The sequence below is a fragment of the Muntiacus reevesi genome, chromosome 2, assembly GCF_963930625.1.
Source record: "Muntiacus reevesi chromosome 2, mMunRee1.1, whole genome shotgun sequence".
NCBI lineage: Eukaryota > Metazoa > Chordata > Mammalia > Artiodactyla > Cervidae > Muntiacus > Muntiacus reevesi.
Window position 1 is genome coordinate 159,824,566 of NC_089250.1, and position 24,992 is coordinate 159,849,557.

At 39.0% G+C, this 24,992-nt stretch overlaps 1 protein-coding gene across 1 annotated transcript in view; it reads right to left on the reverse strand.

The window, feature by feature from the left end:
• RAB11FIP2 (RAB11 family interacting protein 2) overlaps positions 1-24,992 on the reverse strand; it is a 44,111-nt gene that overhangs the window by 13,345 nt on the left and 5,774 nt on the right. Inside the window, exons 2-3 of the mRNA XM_065923410.1 lie at positions 24,073-24,515; positions 22,895-23,360 (exon numbers count right to left, since the gene is read on the reverse strand). Of these exons, the coding sequence (XP_065779482.1) occupies positions 22,895-23,360; positions 24,073-24,515 (909 nt within the window). The remainder of the gene's footprint in view (positions 1-22,894; positions 23,361-24,072; positions 24,516-24,992) is intronic.

The following is a 24,992-nucleotide window of genomic DNA, read 5'->3' on the forward strand; positions in this document are numbered from 1 at the left end:
TGCAAAGGGTCTGTGAATTGCCAAGAACGGTCACAACTGGAAGGGAAGTAGGTGTGGAGCGCAGAGAGTCCTGGTCTTTGCCATTGTACCCGCGTGTAACCTGAGCGTGCCCACACTCGCAGCCCAGCTGAGGCCAGAGCCCTGGGACTGGCCATTGTCTGAAATCCAAAGGCAGAACCCGTGCCCTGTGGTCGGCTTTATATTCACAAACTGACGTGTCAAACACATGACCAATCCAGTCATTCACAGCTGCCTTTTCTGATCCGGCCTTAAGGGGGAAAAAGAGTGAACTGAACTGGACTGAATTAGCTTGGGGAGAAATAAAATGTCTCTATTTATTGACGTGTGGCACCAATTTGGGACACCTTTCCCCTTGGACTGCTGTCCTCGTGTCAGACAAGATACTGAGGAAGATAGGCTGACTGCTCAACTGAGTTGCTGACAGGTTAAGGAAATGTTTTTAAATCAGGTATAAAAATAAACAGACATGCTCATACTGAAAAGGTCTTACACAAATTTAAACTTCACAATTCAAAAACAATTATTTTTCAAAATCAGGACTAAAACAGTCTGGTGGCAGCAGGAGATTTTAAAGTACCTTTAGACTAATAAAAATATTTTTAAATTCATATTTTAAAAAATATTTTAAACTAATAAAAGGCTTTAAGTTAACATTCTGAGGTTTTTAAGTTTAATAAAAGTTTATTTTTTTACCTTGTGGTATTCCCAAATTTTAAAGAATTTTTAATTAACAGTACTCAAATTATTTCAAGGGATCATCAGTATCTCTTCAATAACGTCACATAAATTTACTTTGAAGTCAGGATAAATACGGAGTAAGTAAATTAGTGAAACTTAAAACTGTCCTTCAATTTCTGCTATGGACTAGCTTCCCACAGATAAGCCAGAAAAGCAAACCAACATTTATAAAGTGATAAAACGACAGAAATCACTAAGGCATTTGGCAGTGACCTGAGTTTTTTTCTTTGTCCTTTCTTTTCTCTTTTTAAAACTCCTTTTGTTCTCTTTTGGATTGAGAATACCTAAGAAAGGGCAGATATGGTTAACAGTGAAAAAGTTTATCAAGACAAAAAAAAAAAAAAAACACAAACCCACAGAAGAACAAAGATCTATTAAAACTGATTAACTGAGCTGCCTTATCAGTATAAGACAATACAAACTATGTAAATTCCTGGCTCTACGATTTTATATCTTTCAAGGAGAAGTCATATAACAACACTTGAAATTCTTCTGAAGGCATTTAAAAACAAGTATTATTACATCTTCTATGATACATCTTTCCAAGATGTGTTACTCTGGAATTATAAAGCTAAGTCCATTTTAGCCTACAACTTGACCCACTTTGTATTTAACAAGTGAATTCAAGTTATCTGCAAATTTCAGGAGGTGTCCTGGTTGTCTGGGCGGGGGTCAAAGAGAGGAAGGGGAGTGGAGGAGCAACTTTCTTAAGAACACCATTTAATTCCTTACGGTATACAGGAAGTAAGTACATTAACTACTGCAGAACCCCTGACATTAACTCTGTTCAAGGGAGGGTGCCCTAATATTGATCTTCCTGTTTAGTTGAGAGAGGGGGCTCTGCAGACCTGGAGCTTCATTTGCGGGAGAAACATAGTTTTGGGGGAGGGGTGTAAACTGAGAATTATAATGCAAAACCTTTAATGAGTGTGAAAAGAGGAAAAGTAAAATATCCCCTTTACAGAGAAGCAAGGGCAGGAAGTAGTGACACTGGTCAAGCCACAGCTGATATTACTGGACTTTAACCATGGTACCAGGTACCTTGGTGAATACGTTACATGCTACCCCCACTTACTCCTTGAACATCACAGAAGAGGAAACAGGCGCGGCAAAGTCAAGGTAACAGCAATGCTCCAGGTAACACGGCTACTAAGGGGCAGAGTCAGGAGTCAGAGAAAATCAGCCAAAGGTCACCATCCAAGCTCTCAGTCACAAACTGTACCTCCCACACAGGGTTCCACTGGGAGCTCAGGGAGGCGGGTCTCAAGGCAGCCAACACAATTCCTGAGCATTCTTCCAATCAGAATGACTGAGAAAAGTGCAAGACGTAGGCATTCTTACAGACAGAACAAAGGCTGAAAGCCACTTCTTTGTCTGTCCCCTCCCAACTCCCCAGCTCCATTCTGCCCACCTCTGCACCCAAGATGGCTGATCGCTGGGAAGCACATCTCCTGGGCCCCCTTGCCCACTGGTTTCCAGCTGTGCTTGACCACTGGGAGGTACTTGCAAGAGACTGGAGGACAGACAGAAGGGAGGACAGTATTTATTTCAGCCCCCCAGTCCCAGCCTACCACCTTCTCAGCCCCATGGCACTACAGCTTTGCCAGTAGCTTCTGCACCAACAGCCACAGCTGTTCCTTCACACCTACGTGTGGCAGTCCCTCCCAGACACGGCCGGTCCCTAGCGCTGTAATATCCCTTCCTGCTGTCCTAACCCCGCCAGCCCTCCACAGGTGATCTCGTCATTCACCTTTCTTCAATTATTCACTTTGAGTGGGTCATCTGTTTCCTGCTAGGAATTCAACGGATGTAAAAATACACAACACATGCCACACACAGTTCACTCAATAATTTAAAATAGGACAGAAAGAAAGAAAACCAAATTGTAGTTCTGAAATGCTATAACTGAAGTGACTGGGATTTGAATACCACTACTATATATTATGCTGCCTTCCAATTTATAATACATTTTCACGAACAGAATTCTTTTAAACATGTTTCCCAAGGAACAGGAATCAAAAGACTGGAATACAGCCTCCCACAGTAAGACCTCACAGTTGAAACCCCGTCTGATCCATCTCACCTTCGGATCCTCCCACTCCCTCGCTCCTATCTGACCTGCTTTGTGGACCCCCACTAACATCCCAATTGTTTGCTAATCCATTTGTATTTACGCACCCCTCTCAGCAGAGCATATTTACAGCCTGTCATCCCTCAGAAGTTTTCCCACTTTTATTTTGCCAATCTCTAACCCTTCTCAAGTCCCTCTCGCTGTCTTTGTTACTTTACTGACTAACCTTTATAACCTGAAACACATCCTCACCACCCATCCTCACTGCTGCTTTTATGAAGGTTAACAACAAATCATTTTTATTTAAGACAATAGCCCCATTCTCTTTAACCTCTCAGTTCTCTTTGAAGAGTATTCTCTCTTTCTAAGATCTGTGATCTGTGATGGCCTAAATTTTCTCCTATGTTTCTGATTACCAGTCATCTTCCTTGTTCCGCCCTAGGTGGGAGACACTAGCCATTTCTAAAGGTCCTGCTTTCAAACTTCTTTTTCCACTCTACCTTGGTGATTTCGTATCTTCCCACTACTTCAGCTGCCACCACTATAAGGACTGATGACGGCTACATCTTTAATCTTCGACCACAACTGCTTTATCCTTTGTAACAATACCTCCTTTACAAAAGTCTGTTCAGTCTCAGACTGGGTATATTACTTGCATCTCAAAGTTGTCCCAAGCCAATCATCACCTCGACTCTTCTATCAGTTCTGACTTTCCTCCTCTGGTACAAAAACGTGAAGCCTCAGAGGCACCCCTGACTCCAGTCTCCAGCCTGCATGCCTCATCAGTAAGCTGCCGGGTTCTCCCTACTCAGCTTCTGAACGTAGATCTCTCATTGTTTCCTTGCTACTCGTTTTCAATGCTGGTTACCCTTCTGCTCATGAGACCACATGACCACCTACACTAAAACAGCCTGGACCACAGTAACAGCCTCCTCTCAGGCTCTACCACCCTCCCTCCATCCCATCTAGCTATGCAACAGGCGTGGGTAGGACATTCTAAAGCTCAAGTCTAACCTCGTCATCCTTCTTTCAAAAAACTGGCTTCCCACCTCCTCCAGGACAATAGCAAAATTTCTTAGCCTGGCTTTCAAATCCTATTGTGCTTAATTATATCTTTTCAAACTTACTGCCCACCACCACTCAGCACCCAGGTACAACCTATTAAATTGCTCTACATTTCGTATTTTATTCTTAATTAGGAAACAAAAACTTCATTACCTATTTCAAAAAATTAGGATTAAAAGAGATTTAAAATGGAACATTTTTTAAATGACAAAGCGCTAAATCCAATGTAAAGTGTATGAACCTAGATGCAGACCTTACATCCTTCATAAAAATTAACTCAAAATCAATCACAGACTCAAACGTGAAGCACAAAACTACAAAACTCCTAAAAGATAACACAGAGAAAATGTAGATGATCTTGGGTATGGTAATCATTTTTTAGATACTACACCAAAGGCATGACCCACGAAGAAAGAAAGAATATACAAGTTGATTAAAATTAAAAACTTCTGCTGTACCAAAAAAACAAAAAACAAAAACACTGTTAATAGAATGAAAAGTCAAGCCACAGACAGAGAGAAGATATATCTGATAAAGGACTGTTATCAAAATATACAAAGAACTCTTAAAAGTCAACAATAATCCAATTTAAAAACAGGCCAAAGATTCCAACAGATCCCATCAAAGACACACAGATGGCATTAGGCATAAAAAGATGTTCAACATATGCTACTGAGGAAAAACAAATGAAAACGAGATACCATCACATACCTACTGGAACGGCCAAAATCTGCAACACTGACAGCGCTGACACCAGCTAACGTGGACAAAGGTGTGGAGCAACAGGAACGTTTACCGCACGATCCAGCCACTGCCCTCCACGGTATCTACCCGGAGGAGCTGAAAACTATGTCCACACAAACACCTGCACACAAATGCTTACAGAAACTTTAGTCCTAACTGCCAGAACCTGGAGGCACTCAAGATGTCCTCCAGTAGCTAAGTGGATAAACTGGTCCATCCAGACAATGGGATATTATCTGGTGCTTAAAAAAACCTCTCAAGTCCTGAAAAGAACGTGGAGGAAGCTTAAATGCAGTCACTAAGTGAAAGCAGCCAGTCTGAAAAGGCTACAGACCGAATGATTCTGTGACCTTCCGGAAAAGGCAAAAACTAGGGAAAGGGCACCCAGACCAGCAGGTTCCAGCTGTCTGGAAGGAGGGACAAGTTAACAGGCACAGCACAAAAGATTCTAGAGCAGTGGAAATACTCCATGTGATACTATAAAGATGGAGGCATAATACTGTAACACTCTACACACTATAAAGATGAAGGCGTATCATTACACGTTTGTCAAAGGCCACAGAATATACCATACCAAGGATGAACCCTAATGTAAACTGCCCACTATGTGTAGTTCTGATGCGTCAGTGTAGGTCCCTCAGTTTTAACAAATGCATCACTCTAGTGGGGAATGCTGATGATGGAAGCGGCTACCTCTGTGTGATGGTAAGATGTATATGGGAAATCTCTGTACCTTCTGCTCAATTCTGCTGTGATCTCAAACTGCTCTATAAATAATGGTTTTTTAAGTCTGCATTCTGGGTATCTATCTTAATCCCTGAACTCCCTACTTCTTTCTACTACAGGCTGCTTGAAGAAAGGAACAATATCTCAATCTTTTCAGTCCAAGCATCTGACACAGTACCTAGGGTATGGCAGATGCTTAACAAATGTATGTTGAATAAATTAATAGCCAGTGTTTAATAAAAACTGAGCTAATAATTGACTGACTAAATAAACACTTGATCAATAAAGGCTTTGACAGGAAATAATCAAGTCCCCAAAGAGCAGAGGAAATCAATTTTCTCAATAATGAAGATCATTCTGATCTAGACCTGACAGCGTATTACTGGAGGTGGGGGGTGAAGGGAGGGGGTTCATTCTTTTTAAGACAGAATTACTCTGATACTTAAAACTGCCAATATGAATTGAAATAAGTTTCAAACTGGTGACTTCTAATAAAATCCATTCCACTAGCCAGTTTATCCAGTTTACCAACCAGGTCTACCAGTTTGGATATTTGATCACAATAGACATTAAATTGAAAATACTCTGGTAAATCCTGAAAAGATTTCATAAAGGTTCAATGTTAAAGGAGTTCAAAGAAATGTTAACAATTTCTTTTACAAAAGGCTTTAAAAATGAAGTGCCGGTAGAGAGATTCCACTGAAAAACAAAACCTTTGGCAGATTTCAATTATGTCTATTACACATGCAAATAGGGCTCGAGTCAAGGTGCAACTCAATACTGCTTTTTTCCTTTCTTTGGAAGGGGGAGTTGGGGGAAGTGAGTACCAAATCAAATTAATGCTACTAGAGATTAAAATACTCCATTATCTCTCCTGGGACTGGGCATGCACACTGATACCTAGATGGCAAAACAGAACCTAACACATAAATGTCCATGGGGATTAACAGTAATTTACTTATTATTATTCTCACAGCGTATCTTTTATGAGATCTCGTAGGCAAGATGATTAAGAAATTGTGGTCAGTGACACCACAAATCATGGACAGCAAATTCAGACCTAGCTGCTTTTCTATCGTGATATGGTAATCACTATGTTATTGAAGAAGTCCTAAAACTTGAGGACTGAGGGATATCCATGAAATTAAGGCATGTTTCATCAAGAATATCATGTTTGATCAAGCTTAACTTACTGTTTTTTCCTGGTGAAGAAAAGAATTAATTATAAGTAAAATGTAGTTAAATTGAATAGCAGAAAACAAAATAAAAAAATAGTCAATTTACAAATTTCCAAACACAAGCCCCTATGAATTCTGAGAGTTCTCCATTTCTTTAAAACTAAGCTTCTCCAAGGTGAAAAGACAGCCCTCACATTGGGAGAAAATAACAGCAAATGAAGAAACAGACAAAGGATTAATCTAAAAAATATACAAGCAACTCCTGAAGCTCAATTCCAGAAAAATAAACGACCCAATCAAAAAATGGGCCAAAGAACTAAACAGACATTTCTCCAAAGAAGACATACAGATGGCTAACAAACACATGAAAAGATGCTCAACATCACTCATTATCAGAGAAATGCAAATCAAAACCATGCAAATCATTACACGCCAGTCAGGATGGCTGCTATCCAAAAGTCTACAAGCAATGAATGCTGGAGAGGGTGTGGAGAAAAGGGAACCCTCTTACACTGTTGGTGGGAATGCAAACTAGTACAGCCGCTATGGAAAACAGTGTGGAGATTTCTTAAAAAACTAGAAATAGAACTGCCATATGACCCAGCAATACCACTTCTGGGCATACACACCGAGGAAACCAGATCTGAAAGAGACACGTGCACCCCAATGTTCATCGCAGCACTGTTTATAATAGCCAGGACATGGAAGCAGCCTAGATGCCCATCAGCAGACGAATGGATAAGGAAGCTGTGGTACATATACACCATGGAATATTACTCAGCCATTAAAGAGAATTCATTTGAATCAGTTCTAATGAGATGGATGAAACTGGAGCCCATTATACAGAGTGAAGTAAGCCAGAAAGATAAAGACCAATACAGTATACTAACGCATGTATGTGGAATTTAGAAAGATGGTAACGATAACCCTATATGCAAAACAGAAAAAGAGACACAGATGTACAGAACAGACTTCTGGACTCTGTGGGAGAAGGCGAGGGTGGGATGTTTCGAGAGAACAGCACTGAAACATGTATATTATCTAGGGTGAAACAGATCACCAGCCCAGGTGGGATGCATGAGACAAGTGCTCGGGCCTGGTGCACTGGGAGGACCCAGAGGGATCAGGTAGAGAGGGAGGTGGGATGGGGGATCGGGATGGGGAATATATGTAACTCCATGGCTGATTCATGTCAATGTATGACAAAACCCACTACAATATTGTAAAGGAATTAGCCTCCAACTAATAAAAAAAAAAAAAAAAAAAAAAAAAAAACTGAAATAAAAAAAAAGAGGTACTGGGGTTTAAGAATTTAACATGTCTTTTGAGGGAACACAACTCAAACCATAATGCTATTTTTTATGAAATAAATATTTTCCCCATAACAAGACACTAAAAAAAAAAAAAAACTAAGCTTCTCAAACTTTGTTCTCTTCAGTACTCTGCCTGATGCATGAGAATAAATCTGACAAGCATAGAATTGCCTTGACATCTCAAATTTAACTTAAAAATTCAGGTAGATTTTTACATTTTATTCCATACCATAATCATGCTTGTCTTAATACAAAAAAATATCTTCTCCTTAAATTTTTAGGAACCTTGTCACTCTGGGAAGTTGTGTTGTGATTATCCTGTTGCTCTGAGTAGACCGTGGCCCACTGTCTGCTGTAAATTCACTGGAGTCTTTTTGAGGGTATGGGAACGGGTAGGAAGCCAGTCCTAGAAGCCCAATAGTGAAGCTGGGTAGGAGTGATGAGAACAAGGCACCAGGGCCCGTCACAGAGCCAGACCCAGCACAGGCGCTCTCTGTGATCAAAACCAACCCAGCCTTGATCAGCCTGTTTCTCTGAGAGGCTGAAGACAATCTGGGCAGAGGAAACTCTTCCATGAAGGAGGGGACAAAAGCAAGTTGGCCCACAGTGCCCTTGGCCAAGAGTACCACAAGCTGGCTCCGCACCCAGGACAAAGCCGCGTCTGACTCTTTTCAATTCTATGGACTGCAGCCCACCAGGATCCTCTGTCTATGCGATTACCCAGGCAAGAATACCGGAATGGGTTGCCATTTCCTTCTCCAGGAGATCTTCCCGACCCAGATATCAAACCTGGGGTCTCCTGCATTGCAGGCAGATTCTTGACCGTCTGAGCCACCAGGAAGCCCAAGTTCTGGGAAAGAAGCCTTGGCACCCTCTAGTCACCAGGACGTTCAAGAACATCCCGCAAGGGGTTGTGGCCAGAAAGTACCAGCTTCCTTAAACCATCATCTCTGCAGGGCTTTCAAGACGAGGTACTCGAGGCCACCAGACTTCCTGGGGCCCCCTCCACAGGGTGACACAAACCCTGGGCTCTGTGTATGTATCCTCCTTGGAAGCAGAGATGCGGGGGTGACTGGGAGATATTCGGCTATGCTACACCTTAGGCTGAAAAGCCCAGTCTTAAGAAGTCTTGGCAAGTTAAGAGCTGGTTTTCCAGGACTATGAAATTGTGCGATTTTGCCAGAAAAAAAATTATTGTTCCATGTAAATATACACTCTCTAGCCTCTTCTTCCAAACAAGAACTTTAAAAAGAAAATAACATTTACGAGACAAGTACCCACTTATTTGGTTAGAAAGGATACACTACTACCTGTGTGAATTTCCTAAGGCAGGGATCCTTTTCCCAAAGCGGACTCAAACTTTGAGGAGTTTTCCATAAGCAGCAGTTATCCTTCTTACTGTGACAGCTTTGAACAATTTAATTTGAACTCAGTCATGTGAGTTTAGAAAAACTCATCAAGTTTTAAGCTAAAGCCACAGCTTAGATCTTTACCTTGCACTGTTCTTATTAGTGTCATGTAATAATTTCTGACCACAGGATTATACACTGCCTTCAAAGTCATGAATTTTCTACTTAAATAGGGAATACTTTTACTTAATTTCAATGTGGTATACAGTTTATTTCATCAAAGATTATCACTGAACATACACATTGAAAAGAATTCTTATGTCTTTCTTTCTACCAAATGTATGTTATCAGTCAGTGAAAAACATGAGCTCCTAAGTTCTTTTATTTATGATTTATGATTTTTAAAGCTGAGAATATAGTTACTTGTAAATAATTTAACTTATTCAAAGCAATTGTTACTGATCCTATAGATGCTTTGTAGTAAGACCATAGCAAGAGCTACCATTTCCAGCTTTTACCATGTGGCAAACCTACCTTTAGCACTAGCACTTTATGGTGCCTTACATCATGTAATTTCTTCCACAACACCAAGGCTGTTATCCCATTTTACAATGAGGCTTAGAAAGGCTAAGTAAGGTCAGACAGTTATTCAACAGACTCAAGTCCAGACCTGAGTCCTAAACCTGAATTCTTGATACCTAGCCTATACACCCTTTAGGATATTCTACTATGACTATATTTATACTTTTACGTAACACAGAAAAATCCTCTGGTAGTAGTAGTTAATCAAATATATCTTCTGAATCAAACATGAAGTTATATCTGGTATGATCTCCATTTTTAATTTATTTGGGGAATTTAATTCCTTTCAAAGTGCAAAAATCTACATGAAGCAATATATTGTACACCTCAAGTAAACAAAACACGTGATTCACCTGAACATCCCCATTCCCACACCAGGCTCCATAACAAAGAGGCTGTTATCCTTCATGCAGAGCTGCTGCCCGGCACTCACTAATTGGCTCCTGCAAGCCTACAGGAGCAGACGCACTTCCCCCGGAACCTACCAGACAGGGGACGACAGACCGAGACTACGACTCCAACTGGAAAAGCAATGGTAAAATTACTGAGACGCTAGCAGACAATTAAAAATAGAACAGTATATAGTCACTGTTATAAAACATTCTTTCAAAATGTATCTCATGATTTTTAAAATAAGCTTTCTTGCTATGTACTAAAAACTACTCTGTCTACTCACTCCCCAAGGTGAAAAATCATGTTCAATGGTCAAGAACAAAAGTTGAAAGGCCTCTTCCTTGAAGAAGCATTTCCCAATCTCTAGCAAGCTCTTCCTCTCCCTTTTCATAACAAACCGTATTCAACACATTTCACTCGGCCTGGATTACTAGTCACTGCTTACATATCCCTCTCCCTAGCTTAGAAGGCTACTTGTAACCTATGAATCTCATCTTCACCTATCCACCTCCAGCCACCGTAGAGTTTTACAAACATGTTTGTTGAAATGACCTTTAAAAATTGGCAATCTGAATTAAGTTTTATTCTGGGTAAACTGACCCATGTAATTGCTATTAAGTGGTATTAGCACTTTTGTCAGAAAGATATCTAAGCTTAAAATAAATATATAAAATACATAAAACATTTTAATTTGTTGTATACTATACTTAAAGTAGTTACATAATACTGTACTTTAACATTTATATTAACTTGTATAATTTACATTATAGTTATTATCCGTTATATGATGTGTGTGCATGTGTGCATGCTCAGTCCACTAAGTCATGCTGGACTCTCTGCGACCCCACGGACTGCAGCCTGCCAAGCTCCTCTGTCCATGTAATTTTCCAGTCAAGAACACTGCAGTCGGTTGCCATGTCCTCCTCCAGGGGATCTTTCCCACCCAGGATAGAACCAGCATCTCCTGCGTCTCCTGCATTGTCAGGCAGATTCTTTTCCACTGAGCCACCTGGGAAGTCTCTGTTATATTATACTCAATTGTATTTAGCATATCAAATCAAAGATAAATAATGTATCTTTAAAACATAAGTTCAAGGAGACAAATGTCAAATGTCTGAATCCTAATATTCTTAGAAACTAGCTAAATGCATATAAGGAAGATGATTTCCAAATCAAATTAACTGCTTTAATTTCTATCATCAGCAGCTATTTAAAACACTCTAGCCACAGGTAACACTACCACCACATGTTAAATACATAAAAATAGCACCTGTATTTAAAAAATTAAAGCTTTATTATTATGAAGGGTAACCACAGGTGATGTGGACACAGTTGTCCAAAAAGAAACGCTCTAAACATCGAAACAGGAGGCCTACAAAAGTGGTGCACAAAGAAGGGAAAATCGTAAAAGAAAGAGAAGTTATTCTCTTAGTGAGAAACTGACAAAAGGGATCCAAAGTGGGCAAGATTTGGTAAAGTCAAAGTCACTGGAGAGAAATGCACGTAATAATTACAGTGTTAAGATGAATACACTTTAAATGCATTAAGTCCATAAGCAGTTATAGAAATGTGCATTCTTGAGTTCTAAGAAGCCAAAGTATTTTCCAGGTTTCAAAAACAAACTCTCATGAACTGTTATTAGGCTGATACTAAGTTTCTTGTCTCCAATAACTCAAAATACCTAATTCCTATTCTCTAAAAACAAAATTCTAAAATAAACAAGACAGCATCACATTAAAAACACAAAAAACTCAAACCTCTTCATCAAGACTGAAATGCCAAGTTTGATTCAAGGACTAAAGATCTGACATTGCTACAATACGGTTTTTGCAGTACTGTGATTCATCAAGTTTAAGACATTGACTAAAGACACATCACTGAAATGATCCTCCTCGTTTTTTTCTCCTTTACCAGTCCCCCAACATCCCTCCCCTACACACACATACACAGACACACACACATGCAGAATGGTCAAATCCCATCTATGTTAGTCCAGAAATGTGTCTCAGAGATGTTCCCTTCTTTCCATCCTCACTGCCAAGTGACCTCTATCAAACTCTCACCTCAATAATCATGGTAACTTCCTAACTTGTTCTCTTGCTCCAAGGCCTCCTCCCTTCTGCCACTCCTGGCCCCAGGAAATCCCCATGCTACAGAATACCGAAGATGTTACTCTGATGGTATCACAACCCAATTTAAAAATCTTTCATAGTACCCCAAAGCTGATACAATGTCCAGTCCTTAGCATGGAATTTAGACCTAATTTTAATGTGCCTGTTTTGATGAGCTCTTAGAGCAGGATTTGTATCTTAATAACCCCTGCTATCCTTATATATAGCAAATATGAAAGTGAACGTGTAGTTGCTCAGTCGTGTCTGACTCTTTGCAACCCCATGGACTGTAGCCCACCAGGCTCCTCCTATATCCCAGCGCGAGACACAGTTCTATTTTTTTCATCCGAAAATAATGAAAATTGAAAACATCATTTGATTATCAGATCTGAAATTTGGAAAAATTCATCCTGATGGACTTGAGCAGACAACATCGAGGAAGCAATAGAATGAATTAGAAGACCTGTAAGGGCTTTCTTCATATTCTTAACCTTTAGAGTATAGCATGTTTTAATAAAGGCTTACAGACTGGGAGTTTTCTGAACCAGATCTCAACTCATACGCCAACAATTTCAAATTTACATAGGAAATATTAGACCAAGTATCTGAAATTGAGACTATCTAATCTCAGACTTAAAGGTACCCTTCAGAGCATGATGGGAGGGACTCTTGCATATTATGTAAAAACCAAATTGATGAAGTCCTCTCTGGCCTAGATCCTGACTGTTTTAAAGCCATCAAAGAAAGTGGACTGCCCATTTGGAACAGGTAGTTTTACTCAACAGCCCATAGGTGAAAAATAAACAGAATAATCGTCTAAATTTAGAGCCTGGTGGGCTCCAGTCCATGGGGTCGCAAAAAGTCAGACACGAATGAGCGACTATGCACAGCGCACAGTATGAATCACAGAAGTTATGTCTTTCTAATGTGTTGTTCTCAAAGTTCATTAATGGCAATTAATGAAGATTATTAATCGATATGTAACAAGCTTCCTGGCTTGTTGATTTTACAAAGAAATAATTCTCTCAAATTCTATCTTAAAGCAAAAAATTACATATTGATTTATAAAAATTAGTGCATTAAGGTCACTGGAATATAATCTTAATATTTACCTATCAGAAACTTCAAGAAGACTTACATTCTACATCTGTATTTGATCATATCGTAACAACCTGTTCTCTCTAACTGTTGGACTCGCTATGTGTTATCCTGTGTCCACTGCCTAAGAGCTCGTTAATTACCTAAACTATATCTCCATAGGTCTTGTTAATTACCCGTCTCCTGTCTCAGAGGACCTTGTTAATAACTTGTACAGTCTCTCTAAAGAGGTCCTAACAACACATTAAAATTAAAGATGCTTTTCTTTTAGCACCTGTCAAGTGCTGTAAATTGAGAAATTTTCACATCAGTTTATTAGCCTACAGTAGTTTTTGTGGATTTTTTTTTTTTTGGCTTGTTTTCTTTTCTCAACAGATTCTCTGTGTATCTGAATCTCTCAGCTCAAAATAATAATAACTTAGCAAAGTTTGTCCTTTTCTGTTAGGGCTTTTTTTGTTTTCAATTTTGACGTCTATAAATATCAATTTGCATTATTAAGTCAGCAAAAGGATAGCACGGTTGGTATCTTCAAATTAACCCATTGGGAGATGTACCAATTAATGAGAGCTATTATAATGAGTATTAGGATGACAAAGGGTAAAAAAGTTTCAAGTCATATCTGGGGAGTTAAGCATAAAAGTTCTAGTTAGTGTTAAGGGAACTAATCACATCACGTATTTCAGGCTCCCAGTCATCCTTTCATTAGATACATTCTGTAAATCCCTGGGCACTAATGGATTAATGGCTCTAAAAATCATCTCAAAAGTTTTTGTTTTCTGTCTCATAAATGAAGTTACAAATTGTCAGCTGTGTAAAAAAGATTTATAGGCTGCCATGAATAACAGGTAGATTATCTTTAACATTAGACAAATACAGACAAAAAGTAAACACTGCTATTAAAATAAACCTTATGTGGGGTGAGGTTTATTAAACCAAAGACTGTGCTTTAAATTTAAATAGGAAAAAAAAAATGTTGTAAGGAACATTATAAAAATGATGGCTTTAAAACTATGAATAGGGTCTTTTCTTTAGGATGATTTGTTTATTATAACTTTGAAAAATAAATACATAAGTCTATTTTTTAATGGACATATTATACAACTTCATAATAATTGTTACATGCTCAAAAGCCTATGGTGATTTTTGCTGTGAAAATTAGAAACACATTTAAATATATACTCTAGGTAACTCATTTTTTTTGTTTTTTGCAGCATCTAAGAAAGGCATGTTACAAACATCAAAGGTACTGGAAAAGACCCTGATGCTAGGAAAGACTGAAGGCGGGAGGAGAAGGGGATGACAGAGGATGAGATGGTTGGATGGCATCACCGACTCAATGGACATGAGTTTGAGTAAACTCCAGGAGTTGGTGATGGACAAGGAGGCCTGGCATGCTGCAGTCCATGGGGTTGCAAAGAGTTGGATACGACTGGAAGACTGAACTGAGCTGATACCATTATGCAAAACTGTAAAGTACATAAAAAAAAAAATTGTAAAGTATGTATGATAAATATGAGATCTTGATCTCAGACACTATGCACTGCCCTAAAAAATAACTGGCTTAAGTTCAGAGCTAAGAAGTGGACAGATTCCTCCACAGCAGATACTGCAAAGGGGAACACAGGCATACACACCCTAATAAAGTCAAGGATACCAGGAATGTTATACAACATACCACTAAGTTCTCATAGCACAACTAAGAGTTTGTTTACATGGTTTTCACAACTACAATAAGGCAGAAAATAATGAAGGGAAAGCAGGTTCTTTGTGCAAGTCTTAAAGAGGATATTCCCAAAACAAAGTTCTCTGGTAAAAATATCTCCCATAAGGTCTTGCTCTTTGATGAGCTGCCTCTAACCTCTAACAGCATTAGCTCATCCTACAGTGTAGGCTTAGGTTCTTGACTATATATTTTTTAAAAATTTCAGAATAAGACACACACTACAAATTTTTTCCTTGTATGAATGACTTCCCTTAACCAGGAGGAGTTCTTCAGTCCTAAACTGGAACCTCAGAAGAATACACATCACAAATGGAGATTCTCTTCAATTTCTTACAGGTAGCGTACAAACACAAGCACGTTTTTTAAATGTTGTCCGTCATGACTGATGCCTAGGTATCACCTGAACCCTAAAAAACAATTCATTCACAGATGCCATAAATACTCAACAGTCAGACATTCCTGCCTGATCTTCAATGCCTACTATAATTTAGTTGTTTCTTAGCCATTCGACCAAATATATACTCCTCTCAACATCCCTGTTTATTAGTCAAGCTGATCTCCTCACTGATCCCTCTACTTACTCAGGGCCCTGCAGACAAAGCTAGTATGATTAAACTGTCCCTTCAACTATGAGTTTACCAGCAAAACTCCTGAATCCTGTTCATATATAAGTACTTACTGAACTTTCATGAAATAGATGATGTAATTTAGATCAACAATTTTTAAGCCTGAGAATCAGCAGGAAGTCTTTTTTTTTAACATTGACTTTTATTTCTGGGCTTACCCACTGAAGATTCTAATTTAGCCTTGCAGTAGGACTCAACTGAGATTTAAGCAAAACAAAACAAAAAAAACCCAGGTGCCCCTGATGATCAGCACTGAGGACCTGCAGTGATCTAGGTGCTGCGTGCATGTGCTCAGTCGTGTCTGACTCTTTGTGACCCCAGGGACTGTTGCCTGCGGGCTCCTCTGTCCCTGGGGTTTTCCAGGCAAGAATACTGGAGCGGGTTGCCATTTCCTTCTCCAGGGGGTCTTCCCGATCCAGGGATCAAACCTGTATCTCCTGCACTGGCAGGCGGATTCTCTACCACTGAGCCACTGGGGAAGCCCATGGGTGCTGCAGGCACCCACAAAAGAAGATACAGCACAACTGTTCAGTAGTTTACACAGGTTAGTTGGGAAAACTAAAACCGAGACAGAATAAACACTGTTCGTCAATTACGTTCTGTATCAGCAGAATTCCACAGAAGGGAACACTATGTTATCAATCAAGATAGATTAAAGAGTTTTCAACATCAAGGATAGTCTGAGGACACTCAAGAGATGAGTGAAGAGTACATTCCACAGCTGAGCCAAGGAACGGAATTGGCCAGGCTTACAGAGACCTCAGGGTAGAGAGGTGCAATAAGGAAATGAACCCACCTGGAACAGAAAGGTGAAGTACAGTAAAAGAAAAGCTGAATAGTTAAGAAAAGCCTAAAACACAATAATCCTTGACAATCAGAAACAGCCGTTTGGGTCTGGTGTTGCAAACCAGTGATGCTGAAAGTGTTTTGAATTAGGCTTCCTTAAACAGAACAAGAGGCATTATGGCCTAAATGCTAAATAACAATGCTATGTGCTATAATACATAAATGCAAACATCACAGTAATTTAATATTCCGAAAATTTATTATTCACAACAAGGTTCAGCAGTTGTTGTTTATGAGGTGGCCTTCCACATGCCTTCAGGGACCCTATCTATGGCTCTCCAAAGACCTCCATCTAGTTAGTACAGGTTCAGCAGATTATCTATGTAAAAGGTCAAGTAATAAATATTTTTGACTTTGTGGGTCACACAGTCTCTGTCATAACTACTCAACTTTACTATTACAGCACAAAAGCAGCCATAAACAAATGGGCAAGTTGCATTCCAATAAGACCTTATTTCCAAAAAACAGGAAGCAAGCCAGATTTGGCCCACAAGCCTAGTTTGCCAACCATCTGTCCAGGGTATGGTGGAAGAGAGGAATGTGGAGGGCTGTATAGGAGGCTTTCATGGACTAGCTCTAAAACTGGTATACAGTCACTCCCCGGAATCTGTAGGGCATTGGTTCTAAGACCCCAGATTACTCAATTCTCTAGATGTTCAAGCCCCTTATATAAAAATGCCTAGTATTTGCATGTAACCTACACACATCCTTCCTGTATACTTTAAATCATCTCTAGATTACTTATAACACCCAACACAGTGTAAGTGGTATGTGAATAATTGTAAATACTGTGTAAATGGCTGCCAGCAAGCAGCAAGATCAAGTTTTACTTTCTGGAACTTTCTAGAATTTTTTTCCCCCAAATATTTTTGACCCAAGATTGCTTGATTCCATGGATGCAAAGAACCCAGGGATATGGAGGACAAACCATTCTTCTTTTCCACTAAGCCTTCAGTAAGCCAGAACTTGGTCACCTGTCCCCACCTAAGAGAATAATCTAGCTGTGACTCTCTTCTTAAAAAAAAAAAAAAAAAAAAAAAAGCAAATCTGCTTTGGTGAACACACTTACCTATTTCCACTTTCCAGAGGGAAAATAGCCCAGTGTTGAAGAAATAGTCATAAACAAATTATTGAAAATGGTATAACAAATATTCAGGAATACTGGTTTTGGGAAAGTTAAATACTGCTGATGTAAAAAACAATCACTATTTTTTTAAAAATTATTTAACTGTAGGGTTAATCACATAACATTAACTGATACTGATGCTGCTAAACCACCTGTGATTTATAATTAAAAACAGGAGCAGCAGCAATTTTGAAACACAAACAACTCAACACCAATAGTTAACTGATAAAACATTCTTCTTAAAATTGTAAGAATTCCAGCTACACTTTCACATACATGTATAGTAGGACTTCTATAGCACACCAAGTGTTAGAATGTCATCCAGACTTCTTAGAGCTGGCATCCAGGACACACACACTACTGTGCACTCACGCCCAGCACTCTTCTCTGGGTCTGCAGCTAAACCGTGCTTCTTAACTGGCGGCACGCAGGCTAGGACATGACTGAACACTGCCCAGTGGAGCAGCAGCGGAACAAGTGATGGGCACCACTGCCAGGCCTGGCACATAGAGACATCCACGTGATCCTCCACTCTTCTTCTCTGCTGCACAGCCCTGGGGGACGCACATTAAACAGCAGCATTACAAGGAAGGAGCCTGGCTCCTGAGCGACCATGTGGAGCCGAGAAACAGTGTGGAACAAAGCACTCACATGTCACGCTAAGGAGGGACAGACTTCTACTGGAACAAGCCAGTGAGATCTAAGGCTGTTTACTGCAGCTGGAAACCTATCCTAAGTGTTACAATACAGAATTCTTAACAAACTTCAGAAATGTGCCAGTCAGAATATGAATATTACCTTTTAGTAGTCCTTTAAGACTCATTTAGATTTCTATCATCTTTTGTTGTTGTTGTTTAGTCACTAAGTTGTGTCTGATTCTTTTGCAACCCCATGGACTGTAGCCCACCAGGCTCCTATGTCCGTGGGATTTCACAAGCAAGAATACTGGAGTGGAATGTTTAGTTGTACATAAAAATACACACATCTGCCTTTATGGAGCTGTTGCTGGTCTATCAGAAAGACTTTCACAGCCCATACTGAGCTGGAAGCAGAGGGCTAAGGGAATGAGGGGATGATACTAGTATTTTAGGAAATCCATCTGCTATACCATATGCATTTATTCAAAAACTGCCTTCCAATACCTGTTACCTACTATTATGCTGGAGATTAAGGGTTAGAAGGTGAATGAAAAGGAGGCTCTGTCGTCATGTTGTTCATGGAGGTGAGAGGGGTGGGGTGGTCAGGTTAGTGAATAGGGGGACGTCCACTGAAAGGAAGACCTAGAGAGGACCAGGCTGCAGCACAAGGAACAGCGGCTTCGGGTCAGAGAAGTGGGGGTGGGCAAGAGGAAAGGGACTGAGAGTCAGCAGCTGCGGGGAAGGGATTTCAAGGAGCCCCACTCTGTTGAAGCAACCCAACAAAAAGCTAGTTCATTTCCCTCTGTTTTACCTAAGACTAAGGGATCTATTCCAAGAACTGAAGCAAAATGCTCTAACTTTTGTGACTACTAGGTGATTTCGTCAGCTCGACTTTACTTACAAATAAAAACTCTAACTTTCAAGAAAGTATTCCTTAGTACAATTTTTTTTTGGCATAAGGAAAATTCTCCAGTTGTGATCACACACATTATTCAGCCAGAGGGTAACAATATGGTTCCCACGTATCTGCGATCACAGGGAACCAGTTTACTCAAAGAACAAAATTCAGTTCCATACCTACGTATTTCACCCTTCACTTTGTTCAGCTTTCTCACAGACATCAGTCACAGGAGTCCCGAAGACTCTGTAAAGAGATCTATTTAGCATTACTGGAAAAAAAAATAATTCACAGTGTGTGTCCTAGTGATGTGAGTCTATAGTTTCAAAAGTGCATTCGGTTTGGATGTTAAGGTAAGAAACTGAAAATGTCCCATATAACTGAGGAATGCTACTAGAAGGAAAAATATGAACAGACTATATCCTATATGAACAGATATATCCTATATCTTATCCTTTCTAACTCCACTTGAGACAAAGTTGCTTTCCAAAAATTCGAATTGCACTATCTTCCTAGATCTACTTATAGTCAATCCTTCTATTAATTTACCTCTAAAAGACACATGCTCCTTGGAAGAGAAGCTATGACAAACATAGACAGCGTGTTAAAAAGAGACATCACTTTGCTGACAAAGGTCCGTAGAGTCAAAACTGATTTTTCCAGTAGTCATGTACAATGTGACAGTCGGTCCATAAAGATGTCTGAGTGCTGAAGAATTGATGCTTTTGAACTGTGGTGTTGGAGAAGACTCTTTAGAGTCCCTTGAACTGCAAGGAGATCAAACCAGTCAATCCTAAAGGAAATCAGTCCCGAATATTCATCGGAAAGACTAAGGCTGAAGCTCTAATACTTTGGCCACCTGATGCAAAGAGCTGACTCATTGGAAAAGACCCTGATGCTGGGAAAGACTGAAGCAAAAGAAGGGGGTGGCACAGAGTGAAATGATTAGAGAGCATCACCGACCCAATGGACATGAATTTAAGGAAACTCCAGGAGTTAGCAGAGGGCAGAGGAGCATGGTGGGCTACAGTTCATGGGGTCAGAAAGAATTGGACACGACTTAGTGATGAAACAACAATAAACCCCTTTACCGCAAATGTTTTCCATTTACCACGGAGATGGTTTGTGACATAAAAAGGAAGAGTAACTTCGCAGGAATCTACAGATGTTTTTGTCTTCATAGTTGGCATCTTATGAATATGAAGAAAGAAAATTTTAAAATGAAAAAGCTATTGTTTTTTCATTACTTGCAATCATTTTATACATACATCATCTTGCTGTTGTTCAGTCACCAGTTGTGTTTGACTCTTTCGATCCCAGGGACTGCAGCATAACAGGGTTCCCTGTCGTTAACTATCTCCCAGAGTTTGTCCATTGAGTCGATGATGCCATTGAACCATCTCACCCTCTGCTGCCCCTTCTTCTCCTGCCCTCAATCTTTCCCAGCATCTGACTCTTTTCCAATGAGACAGCTCTTCACATCAGGTGGCCAAAGTATTGGAACTTCAGCATCAGTCCTTCCAGTGAATATTCAGGGTTGATTTCCTTTAGGATTACAGCTCTAATTTTGATAGACACAGCATTAATACTGAAGTAACCCAAAATAAAGCCTCAATTTGGCAAAACACCACACTCACTTTTAAAACATTAATTTTTAAGTTCATGTAAATAGCCAAGTGTAAGGCAATTACAAATTTGAGGACACCTATTTTTCCACATACTGCCATAATTTAAAAATCATTTTCCTACCATGTCCCATTGTTTTCATTTTTCTTTGACTCTAAAATTATGTAAATTACCCAATCTCTAAGTTATCTCAGATAGTTCTTGGCAATAACTTTGTTCAGAAAAAGTTCAGTTGAGGGGGAAAAAAGCAACTACATTTCTATTTACCTCTGTAGTTTCTTAACACAATATGTGAAGTATAGTATGTAAAATACCAACATGAAATATTTGAGAATAGCATATCAAAACCATGGACTTCTCAATAAAATATTAATACCATATGATAAAAACATATTTCTTTGAAGTATAGTCTATAAAGAAAACTGAACAATACTTTCCAAAGCTACAGTGAATACCCATTTATTTTGATAAAAAGAAGACAAAAGAAATACTAGCTTTCCCTGGAAAACTCTAAATGCATTTTTTTTTTTTCTTTTTTTTAATGCATGTTTTAAGAGATCAGAAGACAGGCAGGAGATCACAAGCCTAAAAGGGCGATTATTAGTACTATTTTCTGTTTATAGTGGGACAAAACAAAGCAACATTCTTGAACAAAATATGACATGGCACTATATAAAACGTTAACAGCAACCACTGTTTACGGGTTCCCTATTTGGGGCCTGGCTTTATGCCATGTACTTTATCACTTATCGTCCCCCAATCCTACTGAGAATGTCTCATTTTCCTTATTTCAAAGACAGAGATGCAGAAGTTGAGAGAGGTCACAGAGCCACTAAGCAGGTTTCTCGCTAGAATCTGACCACCATACGTTCTTGACTCGGGAAAGAACATCTATGTTTCAAGGCAAACAGTCTACCATGCTCCTCCATGATAACTGCATAAGATTCCAATAGATTCATCTTATTTTTTGCTTGTGGTTTCCTTAATCAGCTATTCCACCATTCACTTCTGCAAAATGCATCATCTTACTTAAGCCATACAGTTTATATAGTGCCAACCTGTACTAAGGAATTAGAAAAGTACTATTAATATAACTGAAAACTCAAGGATTTTGACAATCTAAACCTTATCATGATAGATTATTTCTGCTAAATCATCATTACAGATACTCTGTGATGTATTTATAGTACCCCCAAAGTTCACTGGATTCCAATAAACATTATTCCAAATAGCCATTTAATAAGGATGTATGTGCATGCTAAGTCGCTTCAGTCACGTTCTACTCTTTGTGACCCCATTGGCAGTAGCCTGCCAGGCTCCTCTGTTCACGGAATTTTCCAGGCAAGAAAGCTTGAGTGGGTTGCCATGCCCTCCTCCAGGGTATCGTCCAGACCCAGGGACTGAACCCACGTCCCTTCAGTCTCTTGCATTGGCAGGTGGGTGCTTTACCACCAGTGCCACCTGGGAAGCCCTTAATAAGGACAGTCAACACCTATGAAGAAAACCATGGGCTTCCAAGGATAGAGAGAACTGACAGACTTCAAGTCCATGGGGTCGCAAAAAGGTGGACACAATTGAGCAACTAACACTTTCACAAAAACCATTAATACTTAAGTTAGTATTTCTTAAAGAACAGTCCATAGGCTGCTACTGGCCCACAACCAATCAATGAAAAATAACATTTAGAAACTCAACTCATCACTTAGATTTCTGGCTTGAATTAACACCCACTGGTGATTCCCTCTCACCACACCTCATCAAAAGCTACGTAGTTTTCTCCATAAGTTTCTGGCCAACGTTAAGTAGAAAGAAATATAATGCGGTGGGGATTAAGAATCTTTTATCCTTGTAAGATAAAAAGTTCAGTTCCAAAGATGTACACACCACCTGGCTCCAAAATTAATTCTAAAAACAAGATTAGCATTTTTCTCAAATAAAATGAAAGGAATTTAAAAAGGATATTTGATACTTTCAAGTATAATATTTTCCAAAATAGCACAACTTCCCCATGTTTAAGCTTACCTTGAAGATGGCATTATATTTGAAGCCCTGAATTTTGTTGTAAACGGATTGGTTGACTCATAATCAAAATAGTCCTGCCGATGTTCACTAAATGCATTAGGTGATTTCAAATCACAAGGGCTATCAGCTCCCCCGTTGTTAAGTTTATCAGATCTTCTATCTTTCTTTCCAGTCACTCTTTCAAAGAGGCTGACTTTCTCCCTTTTTTCTCTCCTGTTTTCTTTCCTTACTTCAATTGATTTTGAAAATAAATTCATGCTGCTGTCCCATGATTCACTGCTTTCTTCAAACGGATTTTTCTTCCTTGGCAGTGTTGCAAATTTTTGGGGTAATGAAGCAGTCACATTTGTAAATGGGTCATTTTGTCTTCCGAAAGACGATTCACCTTCATCCACACTGCTGTCAGGTTGGTTCATTTTAGAAGTATCAAAGCTTAATGTTCTTCTGTGTGGAGATTTGAGACTTCCTGCAAACAATTTTGTAGTTAGTACATAATCAGTGACACATTATATCACACTATTTGACACATCCTGTGTGCATACTGCTGCTTTTAGAATGAGAGCAATTAGCTATTTAAAGATATGAACCTTTTAAAATAGTCAAGGAAAACAATCTTAAAATGCTAAGGTACAGCAGTATGTAGGCTAATAACAATTAGTATCTTGCTAGACAATTAGTAATTTACTCAGCTCGGAATGAAACAATCACATAAACAAATTATAATGTCAAAACTAAAGGTTCTGCTCAGCATTATAGTGCTATATAAATTCTCACTGTTTTTTCATCGGTATTATTAAATTTACTTTCTTACTTCTCAACAACAAGATTCTTTTCTAGGAAAATTCTGATGAAATGGAATATTCATTTATGTTTCAGGCTTCTGCGATAGGAGAAATGACAGTTAAAAAAAAAAAAAAGCACCAGCCAGGCCATGAAAAGAGATGAAGACTCATTTTTATTATCTAATTCTATAAATACAGTATTGAATTCAGACCAGCTCTGTCTTTAAACTTACCAATTTTGAGTATAGTAGGTACTCAATAAATATCTGATGACTAATTTAGAAAATGCTAGCAAGAAACCTCAATTTTTACTAACTTTAGAAGTCAAACTTTAAAAATTAAGGAGGTAGTTCAGATCACAGAGGATCAACTAGAAAGAATGCATACATCACTTACCACTTTCCGGAACTGCTCCAAAGGAATCTATCTGACGGCCAAGAAGATGCGTTTGAGCAACGGTGCCAGACTTCAGCTTCTCCGAGCATACGTGGGCCCCAGTTAAATCAGACATTGAATGTGCTGAAGAGAGTCGCTGAGGACCCAAAAGGAAAGGCTTTTTTGGTTTAGATTTCATCTGTATTTCACTACTTGAAAATTCAGTATTGGCATCAGGCATGTGAGAACTTGGAATGATTGCAGAAGATGTATCAGAAAATGTCCCATCATTTTTTCTACCTTTCATCTTATCTTTTAATTTTGCAAAAGGAGATCTTGTTTTGTCCTTCATTGATAAGTCAAACATACTTGCTGTCATATTGTTCCTCATAAATTGAATATTGACCTTTATCTCACCCCTGTTTTTGGCTCTTTTTCCTTGTTTGGATTCTAATCTAAACCACCTTAAAGAGAAGGAAAAACTGGGTTGTAATATGTAATGAAGAGAGGATTCTCGAGCTCTGTTGTATACAAATAGCTTTTTAGGTAAAGTTACTCTACATCAAGGCAATCTAAGCACCGAAGGAGAAGCTGCAGTCAGCCAGAGTGCTTCCGGTTTTATTCATGGCTTCATTTAAAACACAGGGAGGTCTCTGCCATGTACCACATACATAAGGAATCAGTCTTTTTTGAAAAGCTATTTAGACAATTTTTTCTTTCATGATTTGAAAATCACGCATCAAAATTTCTTACCAATAATAGCCATTATGTTTCCATCTAGTGCAAGTGTGGCTCATGGCTAAAGAATATTTTTTAGCATTAAAAGACACTGAGGTAGAGACCCTGAAATAATTCATCAATACATAGTATTTTTGAGTACCATAAAATAATAAATAGCAACCAAACCTTTAATAAAATAATATTCAGCCTCTGAGCCAAAA